At 45.2% G+C, this 27,772-nt stretch overlaps 1 protein-coding gene across 1 annotated transcript in view; it reads right to left on the minus strand.

Moving 5' to 3' along the window:
- GPCPD1 (glycerophosphocholine phosphodiesterase 1) overlaps positions 1–27,772 on the minus strand; it is a 1,148,488-nt gene that overhangs the window by 874,671 nt on the left and 246,045 nt on the right. The window contains exon 3 of the mRNA XM_044056397.1: positions 11,697–11,787. Within this exon, the coding sequence (XP_043912332.1) occupies positions 11,697–11,787 (91 nt within the window). The remainder of the gene's footprint in view (positions 1–11,696; positions 11,788–27,772) is intronic.

Raw genomic sequence — 27,772 nt, forward strand, 5'->3', positions numbered from 1 at the left:
CAGAGGAGGATAGCGGTCCTTTGCGGGGAGGAGAAGCTGTACCTGCTGATGTGGTTGTCTGAGTAGACAACACCTTCCTCATGAGGTCGAAGGCCCCGGGTCCCAGTCGAGGTATCTCCCGGTTCAAGAAATGGGAAGAATCCCGAAACAGGAGCCGAAGGCACCGACCCGAGGACGGAACGAATCGATCCGTGCCGAGGCCCTGAGAGGGAGAGTCGGAACCGAAACATCGGTCCGACTCTCGGTCCCGGAACCAAGGACAGATCTTCGGGCCAGAGACTCCGGTGCCGGATCGGATGGAGTCGAGGTAAACGGTGCCGACCGAGAAAAAGACGGTTCTGGCACCGAGGGCTCCACAATCATCAGGTCAGCTTCTTCCGGCTCCGAAGACTGAACAGGTCTCGGAGGAGGAACAGATGGAGATAGTGGCAGGCCTTCAAGTCTCGACATCAACTGAGAGGAGACCGAAATAAGCTTGGACAGGGCCGTATGCTCCATAAGTTTCTGCACCACACGGTCCACGTCGGTGTCGGAAAGGGCTCTAGAAGAACGAGTCGAAGGGATCGAAGGCGCCGACCTCAGCAGAGTCGGTGGAGGGAGCTCCGTCACCGGTTCCAAGACTCGAGGCTCGAACTGCCAACAGTTGAACACTCGGCCCGAAGTCTGTGGAACCGGTGATCTAACTAGACTCAAAGAGCTCGGGCCGATGACTTTGGCTCCGACGCCGAATTCTTCAAGACTTGGATGCCTGGTCTGAAGCATCCAGAGCCTCCTGGAAAGAGGGTTTCAGCAATCCTCTATCCATCAGTTTCCTGCGCCTATCTGTCATGACCCTCCCACTAAAAGAGTGACAAATAGAGCAGTCCTCTTGTAAGTGGAGAGGGCCAAGACAGTAGACACAGGAACTGTGGTTGTCTGTGACCGACATTTTTTGGCCACACTGACAACGTTTAAAGCCAGACTTCATCTTTTCAGACATATTGAAAAAGAAAAGTCAGTCCAGTCCAGAAAAAAAGTCCAATCCAGTAAAAGTGTCAAATCCGGTAATAAGCGTCTGCTTGATACTAACTAAAACAAGCTTTTAGTCAAAATTGTCAAATCCTTGAACTGCCTAAAGGCAAGACTAACAAGTATCTAGTCACAAGTCCAAGAAGGGGTAGGCCCCGAAAAACTCTAACCCGAAAGTTAACAAAGTTAACTATTCTAAATATCGAGAATTCCTAAAGACTCACACACCTACTCTTAAACTTTAAGTAACTAGATAAAATACTCTGAAAATTAAACAGAATAGATAAAAATCTTATCTGAACAGCCTCGAGCTAGTCTCCAACGATGCGTATGCAGCAGCGGCAAACTAGATCTGGGGTAAAGGCAGAGGGGGATTGTGGGTATTAGATGTCCTCGAGCTTCTTCTCGATGCAGAGCTTGCAGTCGGCCGGCACGGAGCCGAGGATCGGCTCCGAACCCCATGTGTAAGAACAAAGGCGAGATTGAACACTCTCACATTCATCTTTCCCTAGGAAGGAAAGAATGGACTGAAGCATGACCATTCGGAACTTCTCTTTCTTTACGAACTGGTTGAGTCTGCTAGGGTCCAAAATAGGTCTCCAGTCCCCTGTTTTCTTTGGTACCAAAAAGAATCTTGAGTAAGTTCCAAATCCTACTTGGTCTGCTGGGATTGGTTGGATGACTCTTTTTTAGCAATTTGTGGAACTCTACTATTGCTTGTTCGCCGAGACTGGGTGGAACATCTGGGATCCTGTTTACAGGAATGGGAGGGGAAGAGAACGGTATGAAACATCCTCTGGAAATGATGCTTTGTACCCATGTATCTGATGTTATGTTTAGCCAGGCTTCTGGGTACAAAGACAAGCGACCCCTGACTGCCTCGAGAGCCGAACAGTCGGGCCCCCTTTCAGGGGCGCTGGTAGGGTTGACCAGAGAACTGGCCCCTGTCACCCTGTTGCTGCGGACCCCCTCTGCCGCGGGGGTGGCGTCTTCCATTATAAGCCCCTCCTCTGCCTCTAGAAGGAGCTTCTCCATGTGTGTCCTGAAAGGCTCCCTGTGCTTTTCGGAACCACATTTTCCCTCCCCTAGGGCCCTTGGGGTAGGGCCGAGTAGGGGTAGAAAAACGGACTCCAATGCCAGACAGGGTCTTGCCTTCCTGCTCACACCTGGTTAAAGACTCCTTTACTTTAGGCCCAAACAGTGATGAGCCATCAAATGGAGGCTCCCTGTGCTTTTCGGAACCACATTTTCCCTCCCCTAGGGCCCTTGGGGTAGGGCCGAGTAGGGGTAGAAAAACGGACTCCAATGCCAGACAGGGTCTTGCCTTCCTGCTCACACCTGGTTAAAGACTCCTTTACTTTAGGCCCAAACAGTGATGAGCCATCAAATGGAGTATTGATAAAAGAAGACTTAAAGGGTTCCGGAAAGGAACAGAGACGCATCCAGGGTTGTCTTCACACAGCAATGCCCGAACTAGCGGCTCTACTCGTACCATCAGCTGCATAAGATATGAGACGCATGGACGAGTTCACAACTGAGTTTAGGGTAGCGAGCTGTGTGTTAACTTTATCGGCAACCCCTGCAGCTACCGTACCCTGGAGAGCATCTCCTAGCTCTTTCAGGAGATCTCTTTGTAGTCTCGTAAAATGGGTTAAGTAGTTCAGCGGTCGCTGAACTAAACATGCGTTTCCCATATCTATCCATGATCCTAGACTCTCTGTTAGGAGGATGGATAGATGTGGATGGTTCAGACACTTCCTTTTTGGTGGCTGCAGCTACCATCATGGCATTAACAGGCACTCCCTTTGGTCAAAAAGGCTTTGTCCACAGGGGCAGAAAGGAATTTATTTGGCTTCCGGGGGACAGGTTCCATGGCCTCCGGTGACTCCCACGCTTTACAGGAGATCAGTTCCATGAGCTCGTTGTAAGGCAGAGACACCCAAGAAGTGGAAGGTTGACACCCAAAAGCCTTCAAGAGCATGGGACTCGTCCTCAGTAGGGGTCTTGGACTGCCAATCGCCCATCTGACTAAGGATCTCTAATATCTCCGCAAAGGAGATATCCTCAGAGGGGGATCGAGGGGACCCTTCTGACTCATCTAAGTCCGTGTCAGATGTCAAAGACTCCTATGGGGAGTCTAAGTGCCTCATCTTGCACAGTCTCTTCCTGGGCACCTCCTCAATGGGGGGATCTGGGGCAGTCTCAAAAGAGCAGGGGACGCCCTGTGGGGGTACTTGAGGCTCAGGGTCTCTATGCTTAGGGGGAACGGCAGACGAAGAAGCAGACACAGGAGCTTGAGGGGAGAGGGAAGGCCGGACCGATGCTGACGTTGTCTTGGGAGACAGAACTCTCCTCCTAGCATCGAAGGTGCCATGGCTCCGACGAGAAGGGGTAGACGGACCCGAAAGGACTGTCCGATCCTCCCGCACTGAAACCATGGGCTCTGAGCCCGAGGTAGGAGCCGAGCTCACCCGAGTCGAAGGCCCTAGAGGAAGAATCTGCACCGACAAATCGGTCTGACTATCCTCCCCGGACCCGATGGGAGAGCGTCGGCTTCTAGAGTCCTCGGTCTCCACCAAGGACGTCCAAGTAGATGGAGCTGATAACAGTGGTGTGGGTGTCGGCTCCAAAGGTTTGACAATCATCGGTTCAGGTTCCTTCGGCTCAGAGGGTCCAGTACGGCTCGGAGGAGGAGTAGACAAATCCGGTTCAATGGTCTTCAGCACCGATGAAATGGTCGGGGCCGACAACAATTTGGCAAGTCCTGGTGTCTGTAAAAGCTTCTGCACTAGCCAATTCGTGTCCAAATCCGAAAGGCTGACTGAAGACTTAGATGAATGCACTGAAGGTGCTGACTGGAGCAGAGGAGAAGAGGGAACCTCAGAGACCGGCTCCAAGACTGGGAGCTGGCTCCGACTCAAAGGGACAGTCGGTTCCAAGGTCTGTGGAACCGATGACCCTGTGCCCTCTGAAGTTCTTGCTTTTTTTGCACTTTGGAATCCGAAGATTTTGAAGATTTGGAAGAAGTGCTAGCACCTTCCTGGCTACTCAATGCCTCAGAAAAGGAATGCTGCAGTAATCCCCTGTCAATTAGCTTCCTCCTTCTCAGAGGACTCTTGAAGAAAAGGAATGGCAAATGCTGCAAGTGTCCTGGAGGTGTTTAGCCTCCAGACAGTAAAACACATTGAATGTGTCCATCAGTGACGGACATTTTCTGCCCACAATCTGGGCATTTCTTGAATCCCGATTTGGAATGGGACTTTTCCTTGTCATCCGACATACTCTAAACTGTACAAATACAAAAAAACAGTATACTGAAAACTAATAGGGTGAAGTCCTTCCTTTCTTTATAAAGACCCACACTAACTAAGGAAAGCAACTAAGCCCACACCGGGCACTATCTATGACATAGTTAAAACTATAAATTACAAATACAGGGCTAAGCAGGCCCACTGAGAAAAATCTGACTAGAAGAAAATAGTGATCATTAACTCTAAATAGGGCTAAAAGGCCCACGAAAAACGACTAGGCCAACATGGCACTAACTATCACAAACTACTAATTCTATTATTATAATTTTAACACCAACACCCAAACTGTATATATGAAAAATATCTAATAGAAAAAAGATTTTTAAAAAAAAACTTGCTATTTTTTTCACAAATGGTCTGAGTTAGCTGGATCACCGAGATCTCTCTTGCTGCGGCAAACTAGATCTGAGGTAATTCCAGCAGTGCATTGTGGGATAAGGGGTTTGGTGTCGAGCTACTGGCAAACCTTGAGCTTGCTATAGGCCGTGTCGGAGCTGACGATCAGCTCCGAACCCATCAGTGAGAATAATTGGCGAGATTTAACAACTTCACATCTCCTGTTTAATATAACTAATGATCATGAGCTTATCTGGGTGGCTGCTGTGGTGCAGCGGTTAGCGTTGCCACCTCACAGCAAGAGGTTCTACAGTTCAATCTTCAGCTGGGGTGCATTCTGTGCAGAGTCTGCATGTCCTCCCTGTGGTCGCGTGGGTTACCTCTCAGTGCTCCAGTTTCCTCCCACATGCCAAAGACATCCTGTAGGTGGACTGGACACTCTAAACTGGCCGTAGGCATGTGTGTGTGTGTGTGTGTGTGTGTGTGTGTGTGTGTGTGTGTGTGTGTGTGTGTCTGTCTTCCGTGAAAGGTTGGGCACCTGGCTGGCAACTCGACACCGTAAAACTCCACTGCCAATCATGAACGGACAGGTGACTGGCTGTGGTGACCCCTAACCAGGGAAAAGCCAAAAAAAGAAGAATGACCATGAGCTTATCTATTACTACTTCCAAGTCCCTGGCTCCAAAACTGTTTTGAACAGTATCAGGGCCAGAATAAATGTCTTCCCAAGGTTAGGTAGGAGACATCCAAAGTCATTCTCTGTATGCTGTGTGGTATCACTCCAATGCATCTGCTAGGGCCATCAAGAACACTTCATGCTGATGGAAGGACTCAGGGATAAAACATGCCCTAGATGGAGGTCATGTTACTCTCACAGCTTTCCATGATGCAACTACATTTTTCTATACAGGCCTAGCTTAAGAGACCATAATGATAAAGGCTGACATTCAATTTATTGTCTTTAGGAACCTTCCGAGTGACACACAGATCCTTTGCAGCATTATTCCTTTGAAGAAAATGCCTGCCTTTGCTCTACATCCAGTAAAGCCTCATAAGAAAATGTCTGTCCTCACTGGGGGTTAGGACTAATTTAAATAATTTATTTTTATAAGCACATTTTACTTAGCAGCATAGGGTTTATATACATTAACAGAAAAATCATAAGTTTTTGTTGTTACTGTCATGCAGTATTTACATTCTTTTTACAATTCCGGATTTCCCTTAAACTTTATATCTGAACATTATGCTGCATGTAATGCTCCCATCAATTCAATTTATTCCTATGAAATTTGCTCCATCCCTTTTCTAAAGATCACCCCAGTTAATTTAGCTCCATTACAGCAGTTAGTTCTTCTGTTGCATTTGGTTTAGATTTTGATTTCCACTTTCTAGAAGTTGCTTTTTTGGCAGCCAACATTAAACTTAAGGACTTACAATGTCTAGGCAACTCATACCTTGCATCACAGATCAAAATAATAATTTTCTTAGTTACAAACATTTGTTTCACCAACATTTCTATCAGAGAACTTGGGAATTTTAAAAATTTAGCAACTCATTACATTCCCAAATTACATGTTCCTAATTACCTCTTTTTCCCCCATCATGCTGCATTTGCTATCCGCCTGTGAAAAAATCATCTGAAGACCACATGGGGTACAAAAATACCCATTCAACACTTCCAAACAAAAGCCTTAAACCTTCTGCACTTTTTTGCATACTTGGGAGCCTTACAAATTTCTGCCCTTTGCTCCTTTGTAAACTGCCTGTTTACTTTTCCCAATGTTTTCTAATCTAATCTGATTAATTCTTATAGTTATCATGCACTGTTTTATAGGATCATATGAAGTTACTAGGCTATTGGCCCTGAGACCCTTACAAGCCTAGCCAAGAATTTAGCCCATGTTCCGACAAGTCAACACCCGATGTCCCTGTCCAGCAGGGACAAATGTGGAATCCCAGGGTGTATTTTCTGTTCCCCATCCAGATATCCAGGTTGTGCTTAAAAAAGGGTTAATGAGATGCTCTGCTTGACATGGACAGGGAAGCTATTCCACATAAGGGGGGAGTCTCTGGGACACAAAATCTGTCCCGCCACCAAGTCCTACTGATGTCACAGACCAGATTGAGGTCACGCATGCGGGTTGAGTGGAGCTCTACTTGCGGACATGCAGCAGTCCCATCGAGGCTGGGTTTGAGATTGCTTTGTAAGCCAGAGGTCACCTCTGAGGAGTCTGCATAAGACTGAGTAGAGGGACAGAGTTTTTTGAGGGCCTGGATTCTCCTGGTGAGGAACCTTTGTGGTCTTGCTAGCTGCTACATGTGCTTTGTGAGGTACATGCTGAAAGGGGTATTGTACTCAATAATGGTTCTTACAAGGGAAGAATACAGAGGATGATATGACCTCATGTCCCTGGATGAGATACCCTTACTACTGAGGTGGGCCATGTAGAAAGCTTTCCATACAATGGAAGCAATATGGTGGTCAAAAGTCAATCTGCTATCAACCTGGGTGCTCAAGTCCCTCACGAATGACTGCGTGCTTAGGACCTTCTTATCAATGTGATAATTTATGGGGACGTCACTCTCCTCATAGAAGATGAGGAAGCATTTTCTGCCATTCAGTTTGAGGCCATGTTTCTGGTACCAGTTGTTTGTTTGGGTGAGACCCTTTCGGAGGATGCCCACATCACTAGGGGAATTGATGACAATGTCCAGCTTGCAGTCATCTGCAAACTTGGTCAGCCACAGCCCACTGGTTTTGGCCTGCACCTCAGGAAAGTATATCTCAAACAACAGAGGCCTCAAGACCGATCCCTGGGGTACACTGCTCATTACGGGTCTACTGTTTGAGGTGGCTTCCCCTATACTGACTAGGTGGGCTATCAGTGAGATAGTTTGTTACCCATCTGGTAACATACAGATTGATGCCTAGTTGAGAGAGTTTATCTACTATACCCGAGTGGGGAATAGTGTTGAAGGCTTTGGCCAGGTCAAGGTAGGTAGTGTGGATAGTCTTCGCTCATCCATGGCTTTGGTGAGTGTCTCAAAGTCGTCTACCAACAGGCAAAACCTCCCCTTGACGAAACCAAACTGTGCGAGACAGAGTGTTTGGAGGTTGCCAATGTCCTTGTTAAAGATATGATATGTCTATGATAATTCGCTCCATGGCTTTGCAGATCAGGCTAGTTAGGCTGTTGGGTCTATAATTTCCTGGATCGGTGGATGCTCCACTTTTGTGCAAAGGGATGACAGTGGCTATCCTCCACTCGGCTGGGACAAAGCCAGTACTCAGGCTTTGGTTGAATAGGGTGCCTAATGGTGCTGCAAGTTCCTGTCCGAGTTCATGTGGGATGCAGCCTGGGATGTTATTGGGTCCCACACAGGCCATATTTTTGGCCTTTGAGAAGGCAGTGATGACTTGCTCCGTAAAGATAAGGGAAGGGGGGGATGCTTGGGAGGTCCTGATTTATTGATTGGGAGGACAGAGAGGTGAAGTTTTCACTGAACCTGTCTGCCAGCAGGTTGGCTACATCTACAGCGTTTGTGTAAGTGGTGTCCTTGACCACCAGTTCTGAGCAGATCCAAGAGCTTCCTTTGAGATTGAGGACATGTGTGAAGAAGGCATTATGACTGTCTTAAGTTGATGTGGCCAGTTTGGACTTGAAGCTTGCTTTGGAGGATTTCACTAGTGCTCTTATTTGCTTGTTCAGGTTAAGGAGAGATTGCTTCCAATTAGGCACCTGCTCCTTTCTTGGTCCTGGACAGCATTTTTATTTCCTTTTATTAGAGTTTATTTATTGCAGATGTCCACCAGACAAGTTTCTCTTCCTTGAGAAGGAAGATTTTGTCCTGTTGGGTATTCCTGATTCCATGCAGTTATATAAATGCTTGCATAGTATTTTGGTGTAGGTTTGGACATATGTGCCAGTTCCTATGGAGGGGGCTGTGAAGCTGTTTATAACTTCCCTCAGAAAGTTGTAATCAGCTTTGGAGAAGTTTTTTTTTTTTACCCTAGCTGGGGGTGGGGTCGGGGGAGATGGTGACTTTGAAATGCCAGGCAGGATGACACTGTAGGGATGCTGCAATAGTTTACTCATGTTGATTAATACAAAGTCCAAGATACCACCACCTCATGAGGTGTCAACCAGCTGGTCCAACGCATTTGTATTGACAAAATCAAGGAATATCTGGGCATTTGTGTTATGGCATAAGTATTTCTTCCAGTCTATGGTTGCATAGTTAAAGTCACCCACGATCAGGGTAAAGGGTTGAATCTTGACAGATTCACTAAAGAGGTCCAGATAGGCGGAGTAAGCATTTTAAGTCAAAGTTGGGGGCCTGTAGCTAGCTAGGATTTGAATACGGGTCTTGTCAGTAGTTAACTGTACCTAGAGTGTCTCCTGTGCATCATACTTTTGACAAGCCTGGAGGTATGTATGTCTAATACATACTGCAACTCCACCTCCTTTTGCTTTGCTGCCCATGGTTTGGGAGCCTATACACCCTAACTATCCATTTTTCAAAAGCAGCTTCTATTTTAGGCTCAGGCAAAATCCTACCAAAACTGGTCTCCCTAATTTAAATAATTTTAATGAGAACTCCTGCTTGCTACTCAGTGTAAAGTAAACCTTGAAGAACTCTGCATGTCATTCATGGAGCCCGTCTGAATTAATCAAATTTTCAGATAAGGGTACACATTAATCCCTTTGTCCTAAAGTAGACAAACACAGAAGCTAGGCATTCCGTAAATATTCTAAACAAGTAGAGAGACCAAAAAGCAAACATACAAGTTAAATGATGTGGCCTTGTCCTGCACTGAACCATAAGCACTATGGTTGAGGATTCTTTAGATTCATGGTGATTAAATGGACTAACTAGCAAAAAGAATGGATGCAAAGACTGCCAAATTCAAGATGTTTACAATGCAATCTTCAAAAACTTTTCCATTCAGGATAAATCTAAAACTGGCCATCAAGGAGCATCTTTCTTAAAGAAAAAGATTAGTCTAGAAGAAAACTTTTGGCTGATCTGCACACAACAGTAGTACCCTGCTATTCACGGAGTCAGTGGACTCCCAACCCCTCCAGTCACTTTTTCACATATACACACACACACGCATGCACGCAAGTCCCAATACCCATCCCTAGCTTCCTGTGGACCCCCCCATGCAATATTCCAGTGCTGTTACAGCACTTTACAGGAGTTGGACCTCGTGATCTAGTGTATCCCCCACCCTTTGATCCCAGTTATGATGCAAGTACCATTAAGGCACTTTAAAGAGTCAGCTTTGGTGGTGTAGTGGTTCTTCCCACCTCCTGATCCCTGTACTAACATTAGCGCCATTACAGCATTAAAGTGCAAGCTCTGGTGTCTGCTGGTTCACCTGCCCCTCAATCCCTGCAGGAACACATGTGGCTTAGGGCACCTTAAGGAATATTTCCTGGTGTCCAGTGGTTCCCCCAAGCCCTAGATCCCCTTAATAACATACATAGTGGTATGGCTATGGCAATGTACCATGTGTAACCCCCCTCCAGCCCCCCAGTCCCCAAAGTAATGGTGGTTCTGGTACGGCACTTCTCCCTAGTGTCTGGTGCCCCCCCCCCCCAATCACAGTTATGACAGTGGTGCAGCTTACAGCACTTTTACAGTAAGCCTGGTTGGCCATGTTCACTACTGCATTAAGGTGGGGATGGCTGTGCTAATCTATATGGCTGAGCACTTTCTTGAATCGCTCAACTGTCTAGGTGGCTTCCTGGGGGCAGTTTCAATGAGAGAGCACATGAGTAATAAGCATATGTCCCCCAATGACTCATTAGCACTCTGCACAGCCGTGAGGCCAGGTTAGTGCAGCACTAAAATAAGGGTGCTTACTGAAGAAGCGTACCACAGTATGTAAATGGTCATGCACACACTGTGGTACATTTATAAATCTACCAAATAATTCTCATGTTGCACTCCAATCACCCTACAGCCCATTTAAAGTTCTCCTTTATTATGTTTCAGATTTCAGTGAAGGAAGTATCCATCATCTAGCAATAAGTCTGAGGACAAATTGTTCTCATCAATGTCACAAGGTAAGGGTGGTATGATCACCCAAATCTTATTCTCAGGAATTCAATGAAGAAGGGAACTCCCTCTTTTTCTATAAAAGGCTTACTCCAGATCCGGAAAGCTGAGCCATTTGAAAGATAATTCTGTGTCATGAAGTCACATTCTTCAAAGTGGCAAATGCAGTCATTGGTAGAACTGATCCAAGTCTTTGGCATCAGACTCAACCTAATAGATAATAATACTTCTCCAGATGAAGGAACCTTCTTCCGCACTTGCAAAGCCAGAAAGAACTCCAGGGTTTCTTATATAAATATGGTAGTAAAACTGATACACAAATTTTAGGTGGTACAGTCAAAACCTTTTTAAGAAAGATTTCCTCTTCAAGTGCCTAGGAACCAGCATCTGGTCTGGACATTTTGTAAGTTTCAGCTGAGGCTTGTAAATCATGTGGTAGAAAATCCGACAGGCTGCCTCTAAAGTTGTCAGGACAGATGCAGACTCAGAAGAAACAGGGTATGGGTCTGGCGGCAGAAAAGGCAATGCCTCACCAGATCCAGCATCCTAACATCTTCCTGGACTAGCTGGGGCAATAACTACACTCCATTTGTGCCTATTCTTGTACTACAGATTTATTATTTTTCACTATTCCATCTTAACAGCACTTTTGTACCTCAACTTTAAGGCTTCTTTTGAATTTGGCTGCTTGTGGAGTGTTCTCTGTTATTCTAAGGCCATGAGCTTCTTGTGCTCTAAACAGACTCTACAATTCATTCTCTTTAGGATGAACCAGTCTTCCACAGGCATACTTATCAGTAGAACTTTACTGCAGACATCATGGACCTCAACAATGAGAAAAAATGGTCTACATATTGATGCCAATCAAACACAGTTTACAGGATTAGAATTAAAGGCAACTGATCAAATCACAGAGATCTCAAATGACACCAGACTAGAGATGTGATTTTTGTTCAGAAAACACATGGCACTTACCAATCATTACGGTCAGGCTGAAGAAATGCAGCTTTCTCGGGGTACCATAATCCAAGAGCTTCAGAACTTCCACAAATGCCAAAAAATTCACCTGTGGACAATAACAATGTTTTTTTGCATTAAAATTTTAAAAATACATTACCATTTAATTTATATGAGCACTATAAAAATGTGTGGGTAGCTCCAAAAACTTAATACACAGCTCCACTCCATAAAAGTAAAATTTATGACCCAGTCAGCCAAGGTCCATCTGCAGGCAAAAAATTACTTCATATTTAAAAATGCTCACAACTTTTTGTTGTCAGGTTTCTTTTTAAAATGCAAATACATACACTCGCATTCATAAAAAACAAGAAATTATCATTCAGGCAAGCCAGAATATAAAATGAAAACTTGCACAACTTATAAAATGAAAACTTGCACAACTTAATGGAGACAAAAAAAGCACATTAAACAAAATGCAGATTTAAAACAGAAAACAGCAACAAGTTGAGCAAGTGCAACAACCAAAGATCAGCTACAACATGCCAAACAGTAGCAGAACATACAAAAACAGACACCGTAAGGTAGCCACAAAAAAGAACAGTTTTGTACCTACCATAAATGTAGATGTTCGAGGATCCACATTGCTGCAGTCCTAACTATTGGGGTAGTCCGCTGTCCAGTCTGCCCGAATACCAAAGTATATGGCTGACGTCGGTCAGGGCGCATTAGACTGACGTCAGTACGTCAGGGTACTAATGCGCATGACCGACGTCATATCCTCAGTCTTTTCTTGCCCCAGATGTCAGAAGACCCTAAAAAGACAAGGCCCAATATACCTGCACCAAAAATATGTACAATATATACAAAATTATCAGCATATAACCTCACCTACACAACCACCCCTAAACACAGAGGGGAAGGAGGGAGGGGAAATTGGACTGCAGCAATGTGTATCCTCGAACATCTACATTTATGGTAGGTACAAAACTGTACTATGTTCTTCATTCCACATTGCTGCAGTCCTAACTATTGGGTAGAATCCCAAAGCAGAGGTAAGGGAGGCTGGCAAATCATAAAGAAGCAGGAGCTGACAACATGCCTTGCAAAATAGCTGTGGCAAAACCAGCCCTAGACTTAGAGTAGAGAGGAAGGTGATAATGCTTAGAGAAAGTATGCACTGAACTCCAAGTAGCTGCCTCCAAAATATCCTTAGTTGCCACCCCTTAGAAATGCTGTTGAAGTGGCAGTAGCCCTAGTGGAATGAGGCCTAATCCCAGCTGGAATCTCCTTGCCATGATGGGAATAACAAAATGCAATGCAAAACCCAATCCACCTAGAAATAGTTTGTTTTGACACAGGCTTGCCCTGCGAACTCAAAGCAAAAGAAACAAACAACTGCTGAGACTGCCTAAAATCCTTAGTCCTGCTTAAATAATAACGCAATTGCCTGTGTACATCTAAAGTGTGCAAAATCTTTTCCCCTTTATTTTGGGGTCTGCATAAAAAGTAGGCAAATGAATAGTTTGGTTTAAAGCCACACTAGAAACCACCTTAGGCATAAAGGAAGGATTAGTGCGTAATGATACCCTATCCTTATGGAAAATCAAAAGGGCTCTACTGCCATAAGGGCCTGCAACTCAGACACCCTTCTTGCAGAAGTAATAGCCAACAGAAAAGCAGTCTTCCATGACAAGTATTTCAATTCAGCAGTAGCCGCAGGCTCAAAAGGTTGTAGAGTAAGTTTTTCCAACACAAAATTGAGATCCCAAGCAGGAGTAGGAGCTCTACGTGGGGTCTTATATTCTTTGCCCCTCTAAGAAACTGCTTGAACAAAGGATGCGAAAACAATGGTGGGTCACAATCATAGTGAGCTGAAATTGCTGCAGCATGAATCTTAATGGAAGAGAAGGACAAACCTTTGTCCAATAACTCAGTAAGATATTGAAGAGCCACACTCAAATTAGGCTCAGAAACCTCCAAATTCTTTGCTGTACTCCAAAATAAAAATCTCTTCCATTTTTCTGCGTACACTTTCCTTGTACTAGGTCTTCTAGCTTCCATAATCACATTTAAAACTTGTTGAGGAAGTTGAGACCTGCTGTGTTTCAACACAGAATATGCCAGGCTGTTAGATGAAGAGAGTGAAGCTTGACATTGAGCAGATGACCGTCCTTCTGAGATAACAGATGTGGAATCAAAGGTAAAGGCCATGGAGGCTTCCTTACCAGACTCCTTAGTAGTGGGTACCAGTGTTGCCGAGGCCAATCTGGAGCTATTAAAATCATCCTTGGCTTGTCTTGTCTGACCTTTAAGAGCACCTTTGGAAGAAGAGGCAGAGGTGGAAAGGCATACACATGAAGATTTTTCCAACTGAAAGAAAGAGCATCCACTTTCCAAGCTGTGTGATGAAACCCCTTTGTGCAAAACTTTGGCAGCTGGTGGTTTAGTGGAGAAGCGAACAGATCTATGTCTGGAGTTCCCCATGACACTGTCAATTTCTGAAATACATGAAGATCCAGTTTCCACTCGTGGGGATCCATGATTTGTCTGCTTAACACATCTGCTAAGGAGTTCTGTGCTCGGCAGAAACCTTGCCTGAAGAGTTAGTTGCAAGCTGAGCGCAGTCTCCCATAAAATCATTGCTTGCCTGCATAGAGGATAAGAATGTGTTCCCCTTGTTTGTTGATGTACCACATGACAGTTGTGTTGTCTGTTAGAATCAACACCTGCCCTGGAAGAAGTAACTCCTTGAAAGCCATTAATGCAAACTGGACTGCTAACATCTCCTTCATGTTGATATGTAGATGCTGTAGTCTGGCAGGCCACTTGTCTTGTATCCACTTTCCATTTAGATGAGCTCCCCAAGCAATGTCCGAGGCATCTGTCGTTAAAATCTGACTCGCCTCTGGCCGGGTCACAGAGAGTCCCTTGTTTAGGTGACATTCCTGAGCCCACCACAAAAATTCTTTTTGAAGGCAAGGTATTATTTGAATGACAGTGTCCAAATCCTGGCAGTGCTGTGTCCATACATTTTTGAGATACCATTGCAGCTTCCTCATATGCAGTTTGGCATTGGGAAGCACCAGAATACAAGATGCCATGAACCCTAATGCTTGAAGGACTGTCCTTGCAGTCAGCACGGACTGATGAGATAGTTGATGGAAGTAAAGGGATAGACTCTTTTGTTTGTCCGGGGTTAAAAAGGCCATCTGGGCTGCTGTATTCAGTCTCACACCCAGAAAGCACATGTCTTGAGAGGGTACTAGACTGGACTTTATTTCGTTCACAGAATACCCTAGGCATCTTAGCACTGCTATAACATATTCCAGATGCTGTAGAAGGTCTTCCTTTTCTTGAGCCAGAATCAGGCAGTCGTCCAAGTAAGGATAGATTTGAATTCCTTTTAGCCTGAAGTAAGCTATCACTGGAGCCAGAACCTTTGTGAATACTCTGGGCAGTAGATAAGCCAAAGGGCAATGCAGAGAACTGATAATGAGAATTTCCAGCTCGAAACGCAGATACTTCCTGCAACTTAGTCTTATAGGCACATGAAGGTAAGCTTCCTTGAGATCTAAAGTTACCATCCAGTGATCTTTGCCCAGCAGAGGTAAAAGCTGTTGTAACGTCAACATCTTGAACTTGGGAATGTCCAGATAAGTGTTGAGGATAGATAAATCCAAAATTGGTCTCCACGTGTTCCCCTTCTTAGGTACTAGGAACAGGCGAGAATAAAATCCTAGGCCCCTTTCTGATACAGGGACTGGCTGAATGGCCCCTATTTGGAGTAACAGAGAAATTTGCTTGTGAGCCTCTTTCCTTTGTGGAGGAGGAACGTCTGGCATGCCTTTGAAAGGAGGCAATGTATGGAAATAAAACCTGTAACCGTGGTGAATGATATCCAACACCCATCTGTCTTGAGTAATTAAATCCCAATTTTCTTTGAAAAGAGACAGTCTTCCTCCCAAAGGAGCTGCCAGGCGAGAATCTACTGGCAGCTGAAAAGGCAGGTCATTGGGTCTGTTTACGAAAGGACTGACCCCTGCCCTCACCAGAAGTCTGAGCAGGTGAACTTCCTGTTCTAGGCCTAAAAGAACCTTGAGCTCTGCCCCTACCACGTCTAGACCTACCCCTAGACTGGGAATCATAAGCAGGATATGTCCATCCCTTAGTAGGCCAATTTCTACTAAACTTCGGTGGCTGCACCTGCAAAAAATCTTTAACAGTTTGCATAGACTTAGCTTTGTCCTCCATTTTCTTTAAAACTGCTTCCACAGGCGAACCAAACAACACATCAGACTGTAAAGGAGCATCCAAAATCCTTGTCTTAACATGCTCAGCTAAATTCTGATCCCTCAACCAGGCATGCCTGCGAAGAACAGAACTAGTGGCAGCCACCCTCGAGGAGGCCTGTACAGCATCAAAACCACATTGCAAAGAATGCTTACCCACTTGTTCAGACACATGAACTAAATCCAGCAACTCTTTACACTCAATACCTTCCGCCAAAGCATCCACCTTAGATTTCAATTGTGAAAGGAGATAATTTTGATATTTTAGCATGTGAAACTGACAATTCAACGCCCTCATGGCTAAAGTGGAAGAAGTATACACTTTCTTTCCCCATCTATCCAAAGCCCTTGCCTCTTTATCAGTGGGAACAGGGTTTTTAACAACAGAGGCCTTAACACCTTTAGGTCCCTGAGAAACAGTTTCGGGTCTGCCCTAGGACTCTTAAAAAGATACTTATGAGCTTCAGGCACCCTATAGTACCTATCAGGTTTAACAGGAGCAGGAGGCAAAGAATCAGGGTTCAGGGAAGCCTCTGCAAAACATCTTCCACCACATTCAACACAGGAGGTATAGCTAAGGGCCTATGCTGGGGTAAAACAAGAATTCCCTAAGCCTTTTCCTGGAATCAGAGTAATCTTGGCCTTCCCATTTAAAGTGCTCCCTCATGGAATGCAGAGTCTCTGAAAATGAGAAATCCTCAGGAGGAGAAGCTGTAGGAGTGGAATCATCCACATCAGAATCAGAATAAGGAGGATACTCCTGCAAGTCTTCCGCAGAAGACTCAGAAGCCTCTGAACACTGTTCAAAACTCTCAAACTCAGGTTCCACCCTAGGCCTCTTATCAGGAGGGCATAGAACCTCTAATCATAGTAATCAAATCTTCTGCCATTTTAAGCATATGTTTCTTAGGCACAGAACCTGAAGTGCTAGGAGACACTGAAGCTAAACTTGGCCTACCTCTCAAAGAAGTTTTGGAAACAGAAGGAGAGGCTCTAACTACCTTGGGAAGAGAGGGAAGAACAGTTACCTGAGAAGCCCCCTCAGCCTGGCCTACCTCCTGAGAAGGCACATCCTGTAACAGTAAAGTCTCTGCCTGAGACTCCAAAGAAACTCCTGGCAAAACCTCTGGCTCCACTGAGCCTTCTAAAGAACCGGCGTCCGGGACTGCCGGTTCATCAACCCTAGGCTTCGCTGTTTTGTCCTTGCGTTTTTGGGCGAAGCGGGCGTCGGAGCATCCGGCGGCATTTTATAATTGCAACGCTTCCCAAACACTAACCTGGCACAGTCTAACCTTCTCTTAATAGTGCGTTTGTTAAATCTAGCACAAGAGCGGCATCCAACAACGTCGTGCTCAGGCCCTAAACAAGGTATACACAAGGTATGGTAATCCCTATGAGGTATCTGTTTCCCACAAGAAATACAGTTATTCACTTTTTCTGACATCCGGTTAAATACTGAGGCAAGAAAAACCAAAATGTTCCCCAACGGGGTACTTAGCCAACTTTGATTCGGTCTGAAACTCCGACTTCAGAAAATTTCAGAACGCCAACCTGCACTCGCAAAACTGCTTCTGCATCGGACCATGCGGCAAAAAAGACTGAGGATATGACGTCGGTCATGCGCATTAGTACCCTGACGTACTGACGTCAGTCTAATGCGCCCTGACCGACGTCAGCCATATACTTTGGTATTCGGGCCGACTGGACAGCGGACTACCCCAATAGTTAGGACTGCAGCAATGTGGAATGAAGAACATCAAAAAAACTGTTAACACCAGACTCCAAGGTGAATGACAACATCAGTCAGGAAGGTCCAAAATGAATTTATTGTAATAAAATCAAGGTTAAGAGCTTTCTTCCCTCAGTAAGGGACTTCTTTAGAACAAATTGTTACAAAACCCAGCCCTTTTTAATATATACTGATCACAGCTTCACTTTAATTAAAATAATTATTCAATCAAATTGCCCCATTAAAAAAACCTATTAAAAAAGTACAGCTGTGCACACTTACCATAAATGCAGATGTTAGAGCGTATACACTGTTGCAGTCATCACACTTGGATTATCCTTCCAGGGTAGCCCTCAGTCGGCCCGAATACCAGAGGCTTAGTATTTCTGCGTTGGTTGTTGTCGTCCAGGACTGATGTCAGGTTGTCAGTGGTATAAAAGCAGGCAGCCAACGCCATTACATCAGTTTTTCTTGCCCCAAATGTCAGGAGCCCCCAAATAGGGAGCTAGGTTATGGTGGACCACCACCACCAGTAGAAAGTAAATACCAAAAATCCCTGTAAGGAGTGAGGAAGAGAGAGAGACAAGGGGGATGGAGAGTGAGAAACCAGGACTGCAACAGTGAATGCACTCAAACATCTACATTTATGGCAAGTGTACACAACTGTACTATGTTCTTAGTGTTTCACTGTTGCAGTCGTTACACTTGGGTTGATTCACAAAGCTGAAGAAAAGGGTGGATGCAGTCAAGAAGACTTGGGGTTGGCTAGGATGCCCTGCAAGACTGCGGATGCAAACCTGGCCTGGATTTGGAGAAGATAAGCAGGTGGTAATGCATGGTGAAGGTATGAACAGAACTCAATGTTGCAGCCTCCAGTATGTCCCTAGTAAGGAACCCTCTGAGAAAAGCTGCTGAGGTGGAGGTTGCCCTGGTAGAATGTATCCTGACCCCCTTAGGGGGCGGTTTCCCATGGTATTTGTAGCAGAAATGGATACAGTGTGGTATCCATTTGGAGATGGTTTGTTTGGATATGGCCTTGCCCTCTGCCCCTGCTGCAAAGCTGACTAGCAATTGGTCAGTTTTCCTAAAAGATTTAGTCCTATCCAGGTAGAATATGAGCTGTCTGTGCACATCTAGAGAATGCAAAATCCTTTCCCCCTTGTTTTGAGGGTTAGGGAAAAAGGTGGGCAAATGAACAGATTGGCTGAGAGCCACACTGGACACCACTTTAGGCATGAAAGTTGGGTTAGTCCTGAGGGAGAGCCTGTCAGCATGAAAAATGATGAAGGGCTCTACCGCCATGAGTGCTTGTAGCTCTGAAACTTTTCTAGCTGAAGTGATGGCCAGAAGTGGGGCTGTTTTCCAAGAGAGGAATTTTAACTCTGCTGAAGCTGCAGGCTCAAAAGGGGCTAGTGTGAGCTTTTCCAACACAAACTTAAGGTTCCAAGCTGGGGTAGGAGCTCTTCTGGGTGGCCTTAAATTGTTAGCCCCTCTTAGGAATTGTTTGATGAGAGGATGAGAAAAGAGAGGTGGTTCTGTGCTGTGATGAGCAGAGATGGCAGAGGCATGAATTTTAATAGATGAGAAGGATAGTAGGTCTGTTAGGTAATCCAGGATGAGAGGTAGGGAGGGCTGTGCTGTTTCAGCTCCTTTAACCTGGATCCAGGTGGAATACCTTTTCCATTTGTCAGCACAGGATTTTCTAGGACTGGGGCGTCTGGCCTCACATATAACAGCCAGGACTTGCCTGCTTAGGCTGGCAACTGCAGGAGAGGTCAGGAATAAGCCAGGCTGACAGGTTCAGGGTCTGCAATTGTGGATGCATGAATTCTCCATTCTGCTGGGTCAGGAGAGTTGGGATCCGAGGTAGGTGCCATGGAGGCAGGCGTGACAGACTGCGCAGCAATGGGTACCAGTGCAGGCGTGGCCAGTCTGGAGCAATCAAGATTGCTCTTGGATTTTTCTCACTTATTTTGAGTAGTACCCTTATAAGTAGAGGTAGAGGGGGAAATGCACAGATCTAGCGGTTTACCCATTGGAAGGATAGGGCATCCACTTTCCAGGCCTTGCTGTGAGGTTCCCTGGTGTAGAATTTGCTGAGCTGGTGATTGTTGTGGGAAGCAAAGAGGTCTATCTTCGGGGTGCCCCATTTCTAGGTTACAAAGTTGAAGGTGCTGTGGTCTAGCTGCCACTCATGGGTCTAGGAGGTTTCTGCTTAAGTTGTCTGCCAGAGTGTTTTGGGAGCCTGGCAGGAATTGTGCTAGCAGATGAATTTGCATGGCTGAAGCCATGTGCCAAAGGGTCATGGCTAGCCTGCAGAGGGGATAAGAGTGAGTTCCTCCCTACTTGTTGATGTACCACATCACTGTGGTGTTGTCTAATCGAGGCCCTGGGGAGAATAGGGGTCTGAAAGCTGTCAGAGCATGCTGAACAGCTAGCATCTCTTTTTGGTTGATGTGCAGATGTACTTGATTTGGGCTCCAATGGCCCTGAATGCACCTGCCGTTCGGGTGTGCACCCCAGGCATAATCTGATGTGTCTGTGTTTAGGGTCTGAGTAGCGTGGGGTTGTGAAAAGGGAAGGCCCTTGTTGTGGTTGCATGTTGCTGCCCACGAAAGAAAATCTTTACTTACACAGGGTATCATAGATATGATAGTTTCCAGGTCCTGACATTGTTGACACCAAAGGCGTTTTAGGTACCACTGAAGTTTCCTCATAAGCAGTCTGGCATATGGAATGAGTAGAATGCAAGATGCCATGAACCCTAGAGGTTGCAGGATTTTCCTTGCGGATACCTGGGTTCTGGTGGCTAGTTGAGAGAAGTAGCCTGTCAGATAGGCTTGTATTTCCGGAGTAAGGAATGCCATCTGGGATGCTGTGTCCAAGGCTTGCTCCCAGGAATACAATTTTTTGAGTGAGGACTAGTTTGGATTTCTTTTCGTTTATAGTATACCCCAGGGAGGTCACTAGGTCCTTTGCAAAGGTCAGGTGCTGTAGCAGCTTTTCCTGACTGTTTGCCTAAATCAGGCAGTTGTCTAAGTAGGGATAAATTTGAATATTTCTTTGTCTGCAAAAAGCAATGGCTGGAGCCAGGCATTTTGTGAAAACTCTGGGAGCAGTGGATAAGCCAAAGGGGAAGTGCAGAGAACTGAAAGTGCATAGATCCTGCCCTGAAACGTAGATATTTCCTGCAGGAATCCCCGACTGGGATGTGTAGCTAGGCCTCTTTTAGGTCTAAGGTGGCTAACCAAGCATCCTTGAATAGCATAGGAAGAAGCTGCTGAAGGGTGAGCATTTTGAATTTTGGTACCACCAGGAAGGTGTTTAGAATTGATAGATCGATAATTGGCCGCCAGGTGCCCTCATTTTTGGGTACCAGGAAAAGCCTGGAATAGAAACCTTGGCCTACCTGGTCTGCAGGAACAGGCTATATTGTTCTCATGGACAGCAGGGAATGGACTTGGATTTGGGCCTCTGCCCACAGATTTGGAGGAAGATCTGGGAACCCTTTTGGGGTTGGCAGAGTGTGGAAATAAAATCTGTATCTGTGGGACACTATGTTGAGGACCCATCGGTCGTTGGTGATGGAGGCCCAGTTTTTTGCATGGGAGGAGTGTTTTCCTCCTAGGGGCACAAGCAGGTCGGCAGAGGTAAGGGGCAGAGTATTAAAGTCATTGTGCGTTCTTTCCACAAGGGGGTGACTTAGCACTCCCTGTTTGTGAAGTTGAGGAACTCCATTGCTTAGATCTCTGCATTCCTTGGGACTGTTGTCTGGGGAATCTGCTTCATCTGGGTCTTGTCTGAGCTGGCCTTGAGAGGGCAGGAAAGGACCAGTGTTTGGAGGGGCAATGCCTACTGAACCTCGGAGGATGGACCTGCAAGAAGTCTAACAGTCTGCATAGATTTAGCTTTTTCTAAAATCTTTTTTAAGACGTCTTCTGCCTTGGTGTCAAACAAATTGTCTTTGTTCAATGGTGCGTCCAATAGCTTTGATTTGACATGGTCTGGGAAGGTCTGTTCCTTAAGCCAAGCATGCCTACCAAGTACAGAACCTGTGACTGCAGCCCTGCAGGATGCTTCTAGGGCATCAAAGCTACATTGCAAGGGGTGTTTAGTAACTTGGCTTGCAAAACGCACAAGCCCCTGTAATTTTTCATTTTCTGCACAAGCTGGAAAAGTAGATATTTTTTGTTTAAGGAGTTCCATTGCATGTTGCTGGTATTTCAGCATGTGGAACTGACAAAGTGCTCTAATGGCAAGAGTTGCAGAGGTGTATACTTTTTTTTTTCCTCGTCTGTCTAAAGCTCGGGAATCCCTGTCCAAGGGGATGGGTTAAACACCTGTCAGGTATCCTGGGAGCAGGTGGGAGGGTGTCAGGAGTTAAACTGGATTCCATAAAGACATCATCCACAACATCCAGGACAGGAAGAATGGCTAAAGGTCTGTGCTGTGGTAAATCTAAGAATTCCCAAGTCTCTTTTTGGACTGAGGATAGTCCTGATATTCCCACTGGAAATGCTCCCTTAAAAGTATGTAGAGTTTCACCAAATTAAAAATCCTCTGGAGGAGAGACTGAAGTGATGGATTCCTCTGCATCAGAATCCTCATAAGCAGACATGGGTTGCATATCTTCATATTCAGATGCAGCTGAGTCATCGGACTCCTGTTCAGATAAAACTACTGGGGACAAGTCTCTTTCTTTTGGAAGGGGTAGCCTGGCTTCCCTTAATAAGCACTGTAAGGTCTTCTGCCATTTCAAGCATTGGGGTCTGAAGCAAGGAAACAGGTGCCTGAGCTTGGGTCGTTTTGTTTTAGGTGTGGTTTGTACCCTGGGCCTTAGAAACTCGGTAGTTTTTTTTTTTTTTTTTTTTTAAATGAAGATGCAAAAGAAGTCGTTGGTTTGTGTCGAGTATCAGTACTGCTAAGTACTTCCTCGGAAGCTGGTGCCTCCTCAGCGGCTCCGGACCCCTTCCAAGGTAGAGACATCCACAGGATCCTTAGTCGAAGAAGAGTCTTGTGGCATACCGGACTCCGAAAGGTTCTCTGTAGCGGCCTGCAAATCCACAGAAGCAGACATCAGGGGCTGCAAACGCGTCTTGCTGTGGACCGGAGAACTGACAACTAGCTTAATGGAAGCATCGTCGGCAGTTTTAGACCTGTGGGGTCTGTCCACGTCTTTATCCTTACTTTTTTCGGAAGATCGGTAGTCGGATGGCTTACTGAAGCCATATCGGAATTCGAGGACAGAGCAAAAATATCTAGCTACAATAAGGGCATGATGACTTATAGGTCTGGTGTTGAACAAAGCACAAAAGTGACAGCGGGGGACATCATGGTCTGGGCCTAAACAGGTGACTCAGTAAGAATGAAGTCTCGGTGTGGTATTTGTTTTCCACAGGCTACACAATTGTTAACTTTTTCTGATATCGGTTAGAGCAAGAAAAAAGGATCCCCAATGGGGTACTTAGCTTTAGAAGACTTCAACTTCAATTTGGAAAAGAAAACTCAGGTAGCGGCCGACCGGCACTCGTGCGAACTGCTTCTGCTTCAGGCTCCTCGGCAAGAAAGACTGATGTAATGGCGTCGGCTGCCTGATTTTATACCACTGATGACCTGACGTCAGTCCTGGAATGACAGCAACCGATGCAGAAATACTAAGCTTCTGGTATTCAGGCCGACTAAGGGCTACCCCTGGTAGGATATACCCAAATGTTATGACTGCAACAGTGAAACATGAACATCAAAATCTCTACCCAAAGAAGAATTTAAAACCTCATTTTTATCATCATGGAGGTTCTGAGAATGCAGCCACGCAAACCTCATCAAAACAGTACCAGTGGCCATAGTCAACTATCAGCTATGTGATATACACATACTTTATACAAATCAGCAGTGACATGAATAATACAAGAAATTTTTAAAGCAGATTTTTCCTCAAAAGAAGGAACTGCAAACAAAACATTAACCATACTTTCACAATTAGGTCAAACCTTAACATAAGAACATGATGATTCAAAATTCTGAAAGTCAAAGTTGCAGACACATACACATTTCCTTATACTTATATCTCCCCATCCTTATCAGAAAGAGTACGGTAGGAAGTTTTTAGCAGCTCAAAGATCAACTAAAGCTACAGCTGCTGATCATGTTTGGAAAACGTTTACAAAACTTTAAAAGAGTGAGAAACTGTACAAGTCCTATCTGCCTTCCTAGGGATTAGCGGACTATCAGGAAAAAGTACAGTTGTGTACACTTACCATAAATGTACATGTTCGAGTGTATTCACTGTTGGTCATTACATTTGGGTTATCTGCTTTGCAGTAGCCCTCAGTCGGCCTGAATAACAAAGTCTTGGGTCGTGCGTCGGTTGCTGTCCCTTCTTCCATGACGTCAGGTCGTCAGGGGTATAAAACATGCAACATATGCCATTACATCAGTTTTTCTTGCCCCAGATGTCAGGTGCCCCGCTAATAGGAAACAATTAAATCCATAAATACAAGGATATACCTCCAACAGAAAAGCAAATATACCAAAAAGCTTTTAGAGCATAGCAACAGAGCAGATGTATAGCCAAAAGAAGAAAAGGGGGCTGGAGGGAGGGAGGGTAACCAGGACTGCAACAGTGAATACACTTGAACATCTACATTTACGTTAAGTGTACACAACTGTACTTTGTTCTTCGTGTTTTACTGTTGCAGTTATTACATTTGGGTAGATTCCCAAAGCTAAGGTTGGGAGGAGGAATTTAAATGGAATTAAGACCAGTTATAAGGCCCTGCAAGACTGCAGTGGCAAAACCATCCCTGGATTTAAAGAAAATTGGCAAATGGTAATGCTTGGTGAAAGTATGTACAGAACTCCAGGTAGCAGCTTTTAAGATGTCCCTAGTAGGGACTCCCCTGAGAAAGGCTGTAGCGGTAGATGCAGCCCTGGTTGAATGGGGCCTGAATGCCCTGTGGGATAGGCTTTCCATGGTGCTTATAGCAGAAATGAATGCAGTGGCCTATCCACTTTGAAATGGTTTGTTTTGAAATAGCTTTCCCCTCTGTCCCTGCAGCAAATGCCACCAGTAGTTGTACAGATTTCCTTTGAGGTTTAGTCCTGTCCAAGTAGAATCTAAGCTGTCTGAACACATCTAAAGAGTGCAGTATCCATTCCCCTTGTTCTGTGGGTTGGGAAAAAAGGCAAATGAATGGACTGATTAAGAGCAACACTGGATACTACCTTGGGCATGAAGGAGGGACCGATTCTGAGGGACACCCTGTCCGCATGAAAGATGATGAAAGGTTCCACTGCCATAAGGGCCTGTAATTCAGATACCCTTCTTGCAGAAGTGCTTGCCAAAAGGAAAGCGATTTTCCAGGAAAGACATTTTAAATCAGCAGTAGCAGCTGGCTCGAAGGGAGGAAGAGTGAGCTTCTTCAAGACAAAGTTAAGATCCCAGGCTGGAGTTGAAGCTCTCCTGGGTGGCCTTAGATTTTTGGCCCCTCTGAGCAACTGCTTGAGCAGTGGGTGAGAGAAGAGGGGAGGCTCTGTGCTATAATGAGTTGAAATGGCTGAGGCATGAATTTTGAGGGAAGAAAAGGACAAGCCCTTATGAAGCAACTCAGTTAAGTATTGTAGAATCTGAGGTAAATTGGGCACTGCTGCGCTCATCCCTTGAGACTGGTTCCAAGCACAGAATCTTTTCTATTTTGCGGCATAACATTTTCTTGTACTAGGCCTCCTTGTCTCTAAAATGATATCCATCACTGATTTACTGAGGGAAGGTAAAGGAGAAATTAGGTAATTAGCCAGGCTGCTAGGTACAGGGTTTGCAGCTGAGGGTGCAGAATCATGTTCTCCTGCTGAGACAACAGGGAAGGAGCCTGAGGCAGGTGCCATTGAGCCACACACTGCGCAAGAGTGGGTACCAGTGTTGGCGAGGCCAGTCTGGTGCAATTAAAATCGTCCTTGGCTTGTCCTATTTGATCTTTAGTAGTACCTTGGAGAGCAGAGGCAGAGGAGGAAAGGCATAAAAGTACAGCTTTATACCTACCATAAATGTAGATGTTAGAGTGTTTTCACTGCTGCAGTCATTACACTTGGGTTATCCTGCCGTCAGGCGGTCCCGCAGTCGGCCAGAGTTCCAAAGTCTTGGTCCGGCGTCGGTTGCTGTTGCTTCTTCCCTGACGTCAGTGCACCAGGAGTATATTAGGTGCAGCCACCATTTTCTTCAGTTTTTCTTGCCCCAGAGGTCAGGTGCCCCCAAACAGGTAGGCAATACATAATGGTAATAAAATATGCAAAAAAGGTAAACAACAAAACCTTCAGTTATCAGCAAATACACCACATGGGTAGTATAGGGTTGAAAGGTATAGATAAGTCCCAGCTAAGAAAGAGGGGATGGCGGGTGGGTAACCTGGACTGCAGCAGTGAAGACACTCAAACATCTACATTTATGATAGGTACAAAACTGTACTATGTTCGTGTTTCACTGCTGCAGCCATTAACACTTGGGGTTGAATCCCAAAGCTGAGTTAGGGTGGCTGGTTCTATAGAGGATATGGGGTGGCTATGAGGCCCTGCAGCACTGCAGTGGCAAAGCCAGCTCTGGATCTAGAATAAAGAGGCAAGTGATGATGCTTGGTAAAGGTGTGCACTGAACTCCAAGTTGCAGCCTCCAAGATATCTTTGGTAGGTACTCCTCTAAGGTAGGCAGTTGAAGTGGTTGTGCCCTGGTGGAATGTGGTCTAATGTTAGTAGGTACAGGTTTCCCATACTGTGTGTAGCAGAACCGAATACAGTGTCCTATCCACTTAGAAGTGGTCTGCTTTGAAATAGCCTTTCCCTGTGATCCTGCAGCATAAGCTACAAACAATTGCTCAGTTTTTCTGAAAGCTTTTGTTTTGTCTAAATAGAAATGTAATTGCCTGTGTATGTCCAAGGAATGCAGAAGTCTCTCCCCTTTATTCTGGGGATTTGGATAAAAAGTTGGCAAATGAATAGTTTGGTTAAGAGCCACACTGGATACCACCTTAGGCATAAATGAAGGGTTTGTTCTTAAAGAAGCCCTGTCTTGGTGAAAAATGATAAAAGGCTCCACTGCCATTAGTGCCTGTAACTCTGAGACTCTTCTTGCTGAGGTTATTGCCAGAAGCAGAGCAGTTTTCCATGATATACATTTTAATTCTGCTGAACTGGCTGGCTCAAAAGGAGGTAAAGTTAGTTTTTCCAAGACAAAATTGACGTCCCAAGTTGGTGTTGGTGCTCTCCGAGGTGGTCTTATGTTTTTAGCCCCTCTGAGGTATTGTTTTAGCAATGGATGAGAGAAAATAGGAAGATCTGTGTTGTAATGAGCTGAGATGGCAGAAGTGTGGATCTTAATGGATGAAAAGGATACTCCTTTGTCCAGCATCTCAGTCAAGTATTGTAGTATCTGAGGAATATTTGGGACAAGAGGGTCAAAGCTTCGAGCCTGGTTCCAGGCACAGAATCTCTTCCACTTTTCTGAAAGGTGCTAGGCCTCCTGGCCTCCAAAATAACATCTATAACAGCTTTAGAGAGTGGTGTTGTCTGTTTGACTAATGAATCTGCCATGCAGCCAGGTTTAAAGTTTTGAGCTGACTGTGCAAGATCTGATTGTCTTGTTGAGTCAGAATGTGCGGAGTTTGAGGTAAAATCCATGGTGGACCTTGAGCTAAGTTCTTTAAGATTGGGTACCAGTGCTGGTGTGGTTTCTCTTGTCTGGCTTTTAGGAGTACTTTTGAAAGGAGAGGCAGTGGTGGGAAGGCATAAACTTTTAGGCTTTTCCAGATGAACGAGAGAGCATCCACTTTCCATGCTTGTGTGTGATAAGTCCTTGTGCAGTATTTTTGTAGTTGGCAATTCTTTGGGGTGGCAAAAAGATCTATGTCTGGGCATCCCCATTTCTGCGTTATCATGCTGAATACTTGTGGATTTAATTTCCACTCGTGAGGATACATGATGTTTCTGCTTAAGTCGTCTGCCAGCGTATTTTCCTCTCCTGGCAGGAACTGTGCCTGCAGATGAACTAGATAGGTTAGAGCTGTGTTCCACAAGGTCATGGCTTG

Source organism: Protopterus annectens, chromosome 1.part2, assembly GCF_019279795.1.
Source record: "Protopterus annectens isolate FY-2018-M chromosome 1.part2, PAN1.0, whole genome shotgun sequence".
Taxonomy (NCBI): domain Eukaryota; kingdom Metazoa; phylum Chordata; order Ceratodontiformes; family Protopteridae; genus Protopterus; species Protopterus annectens.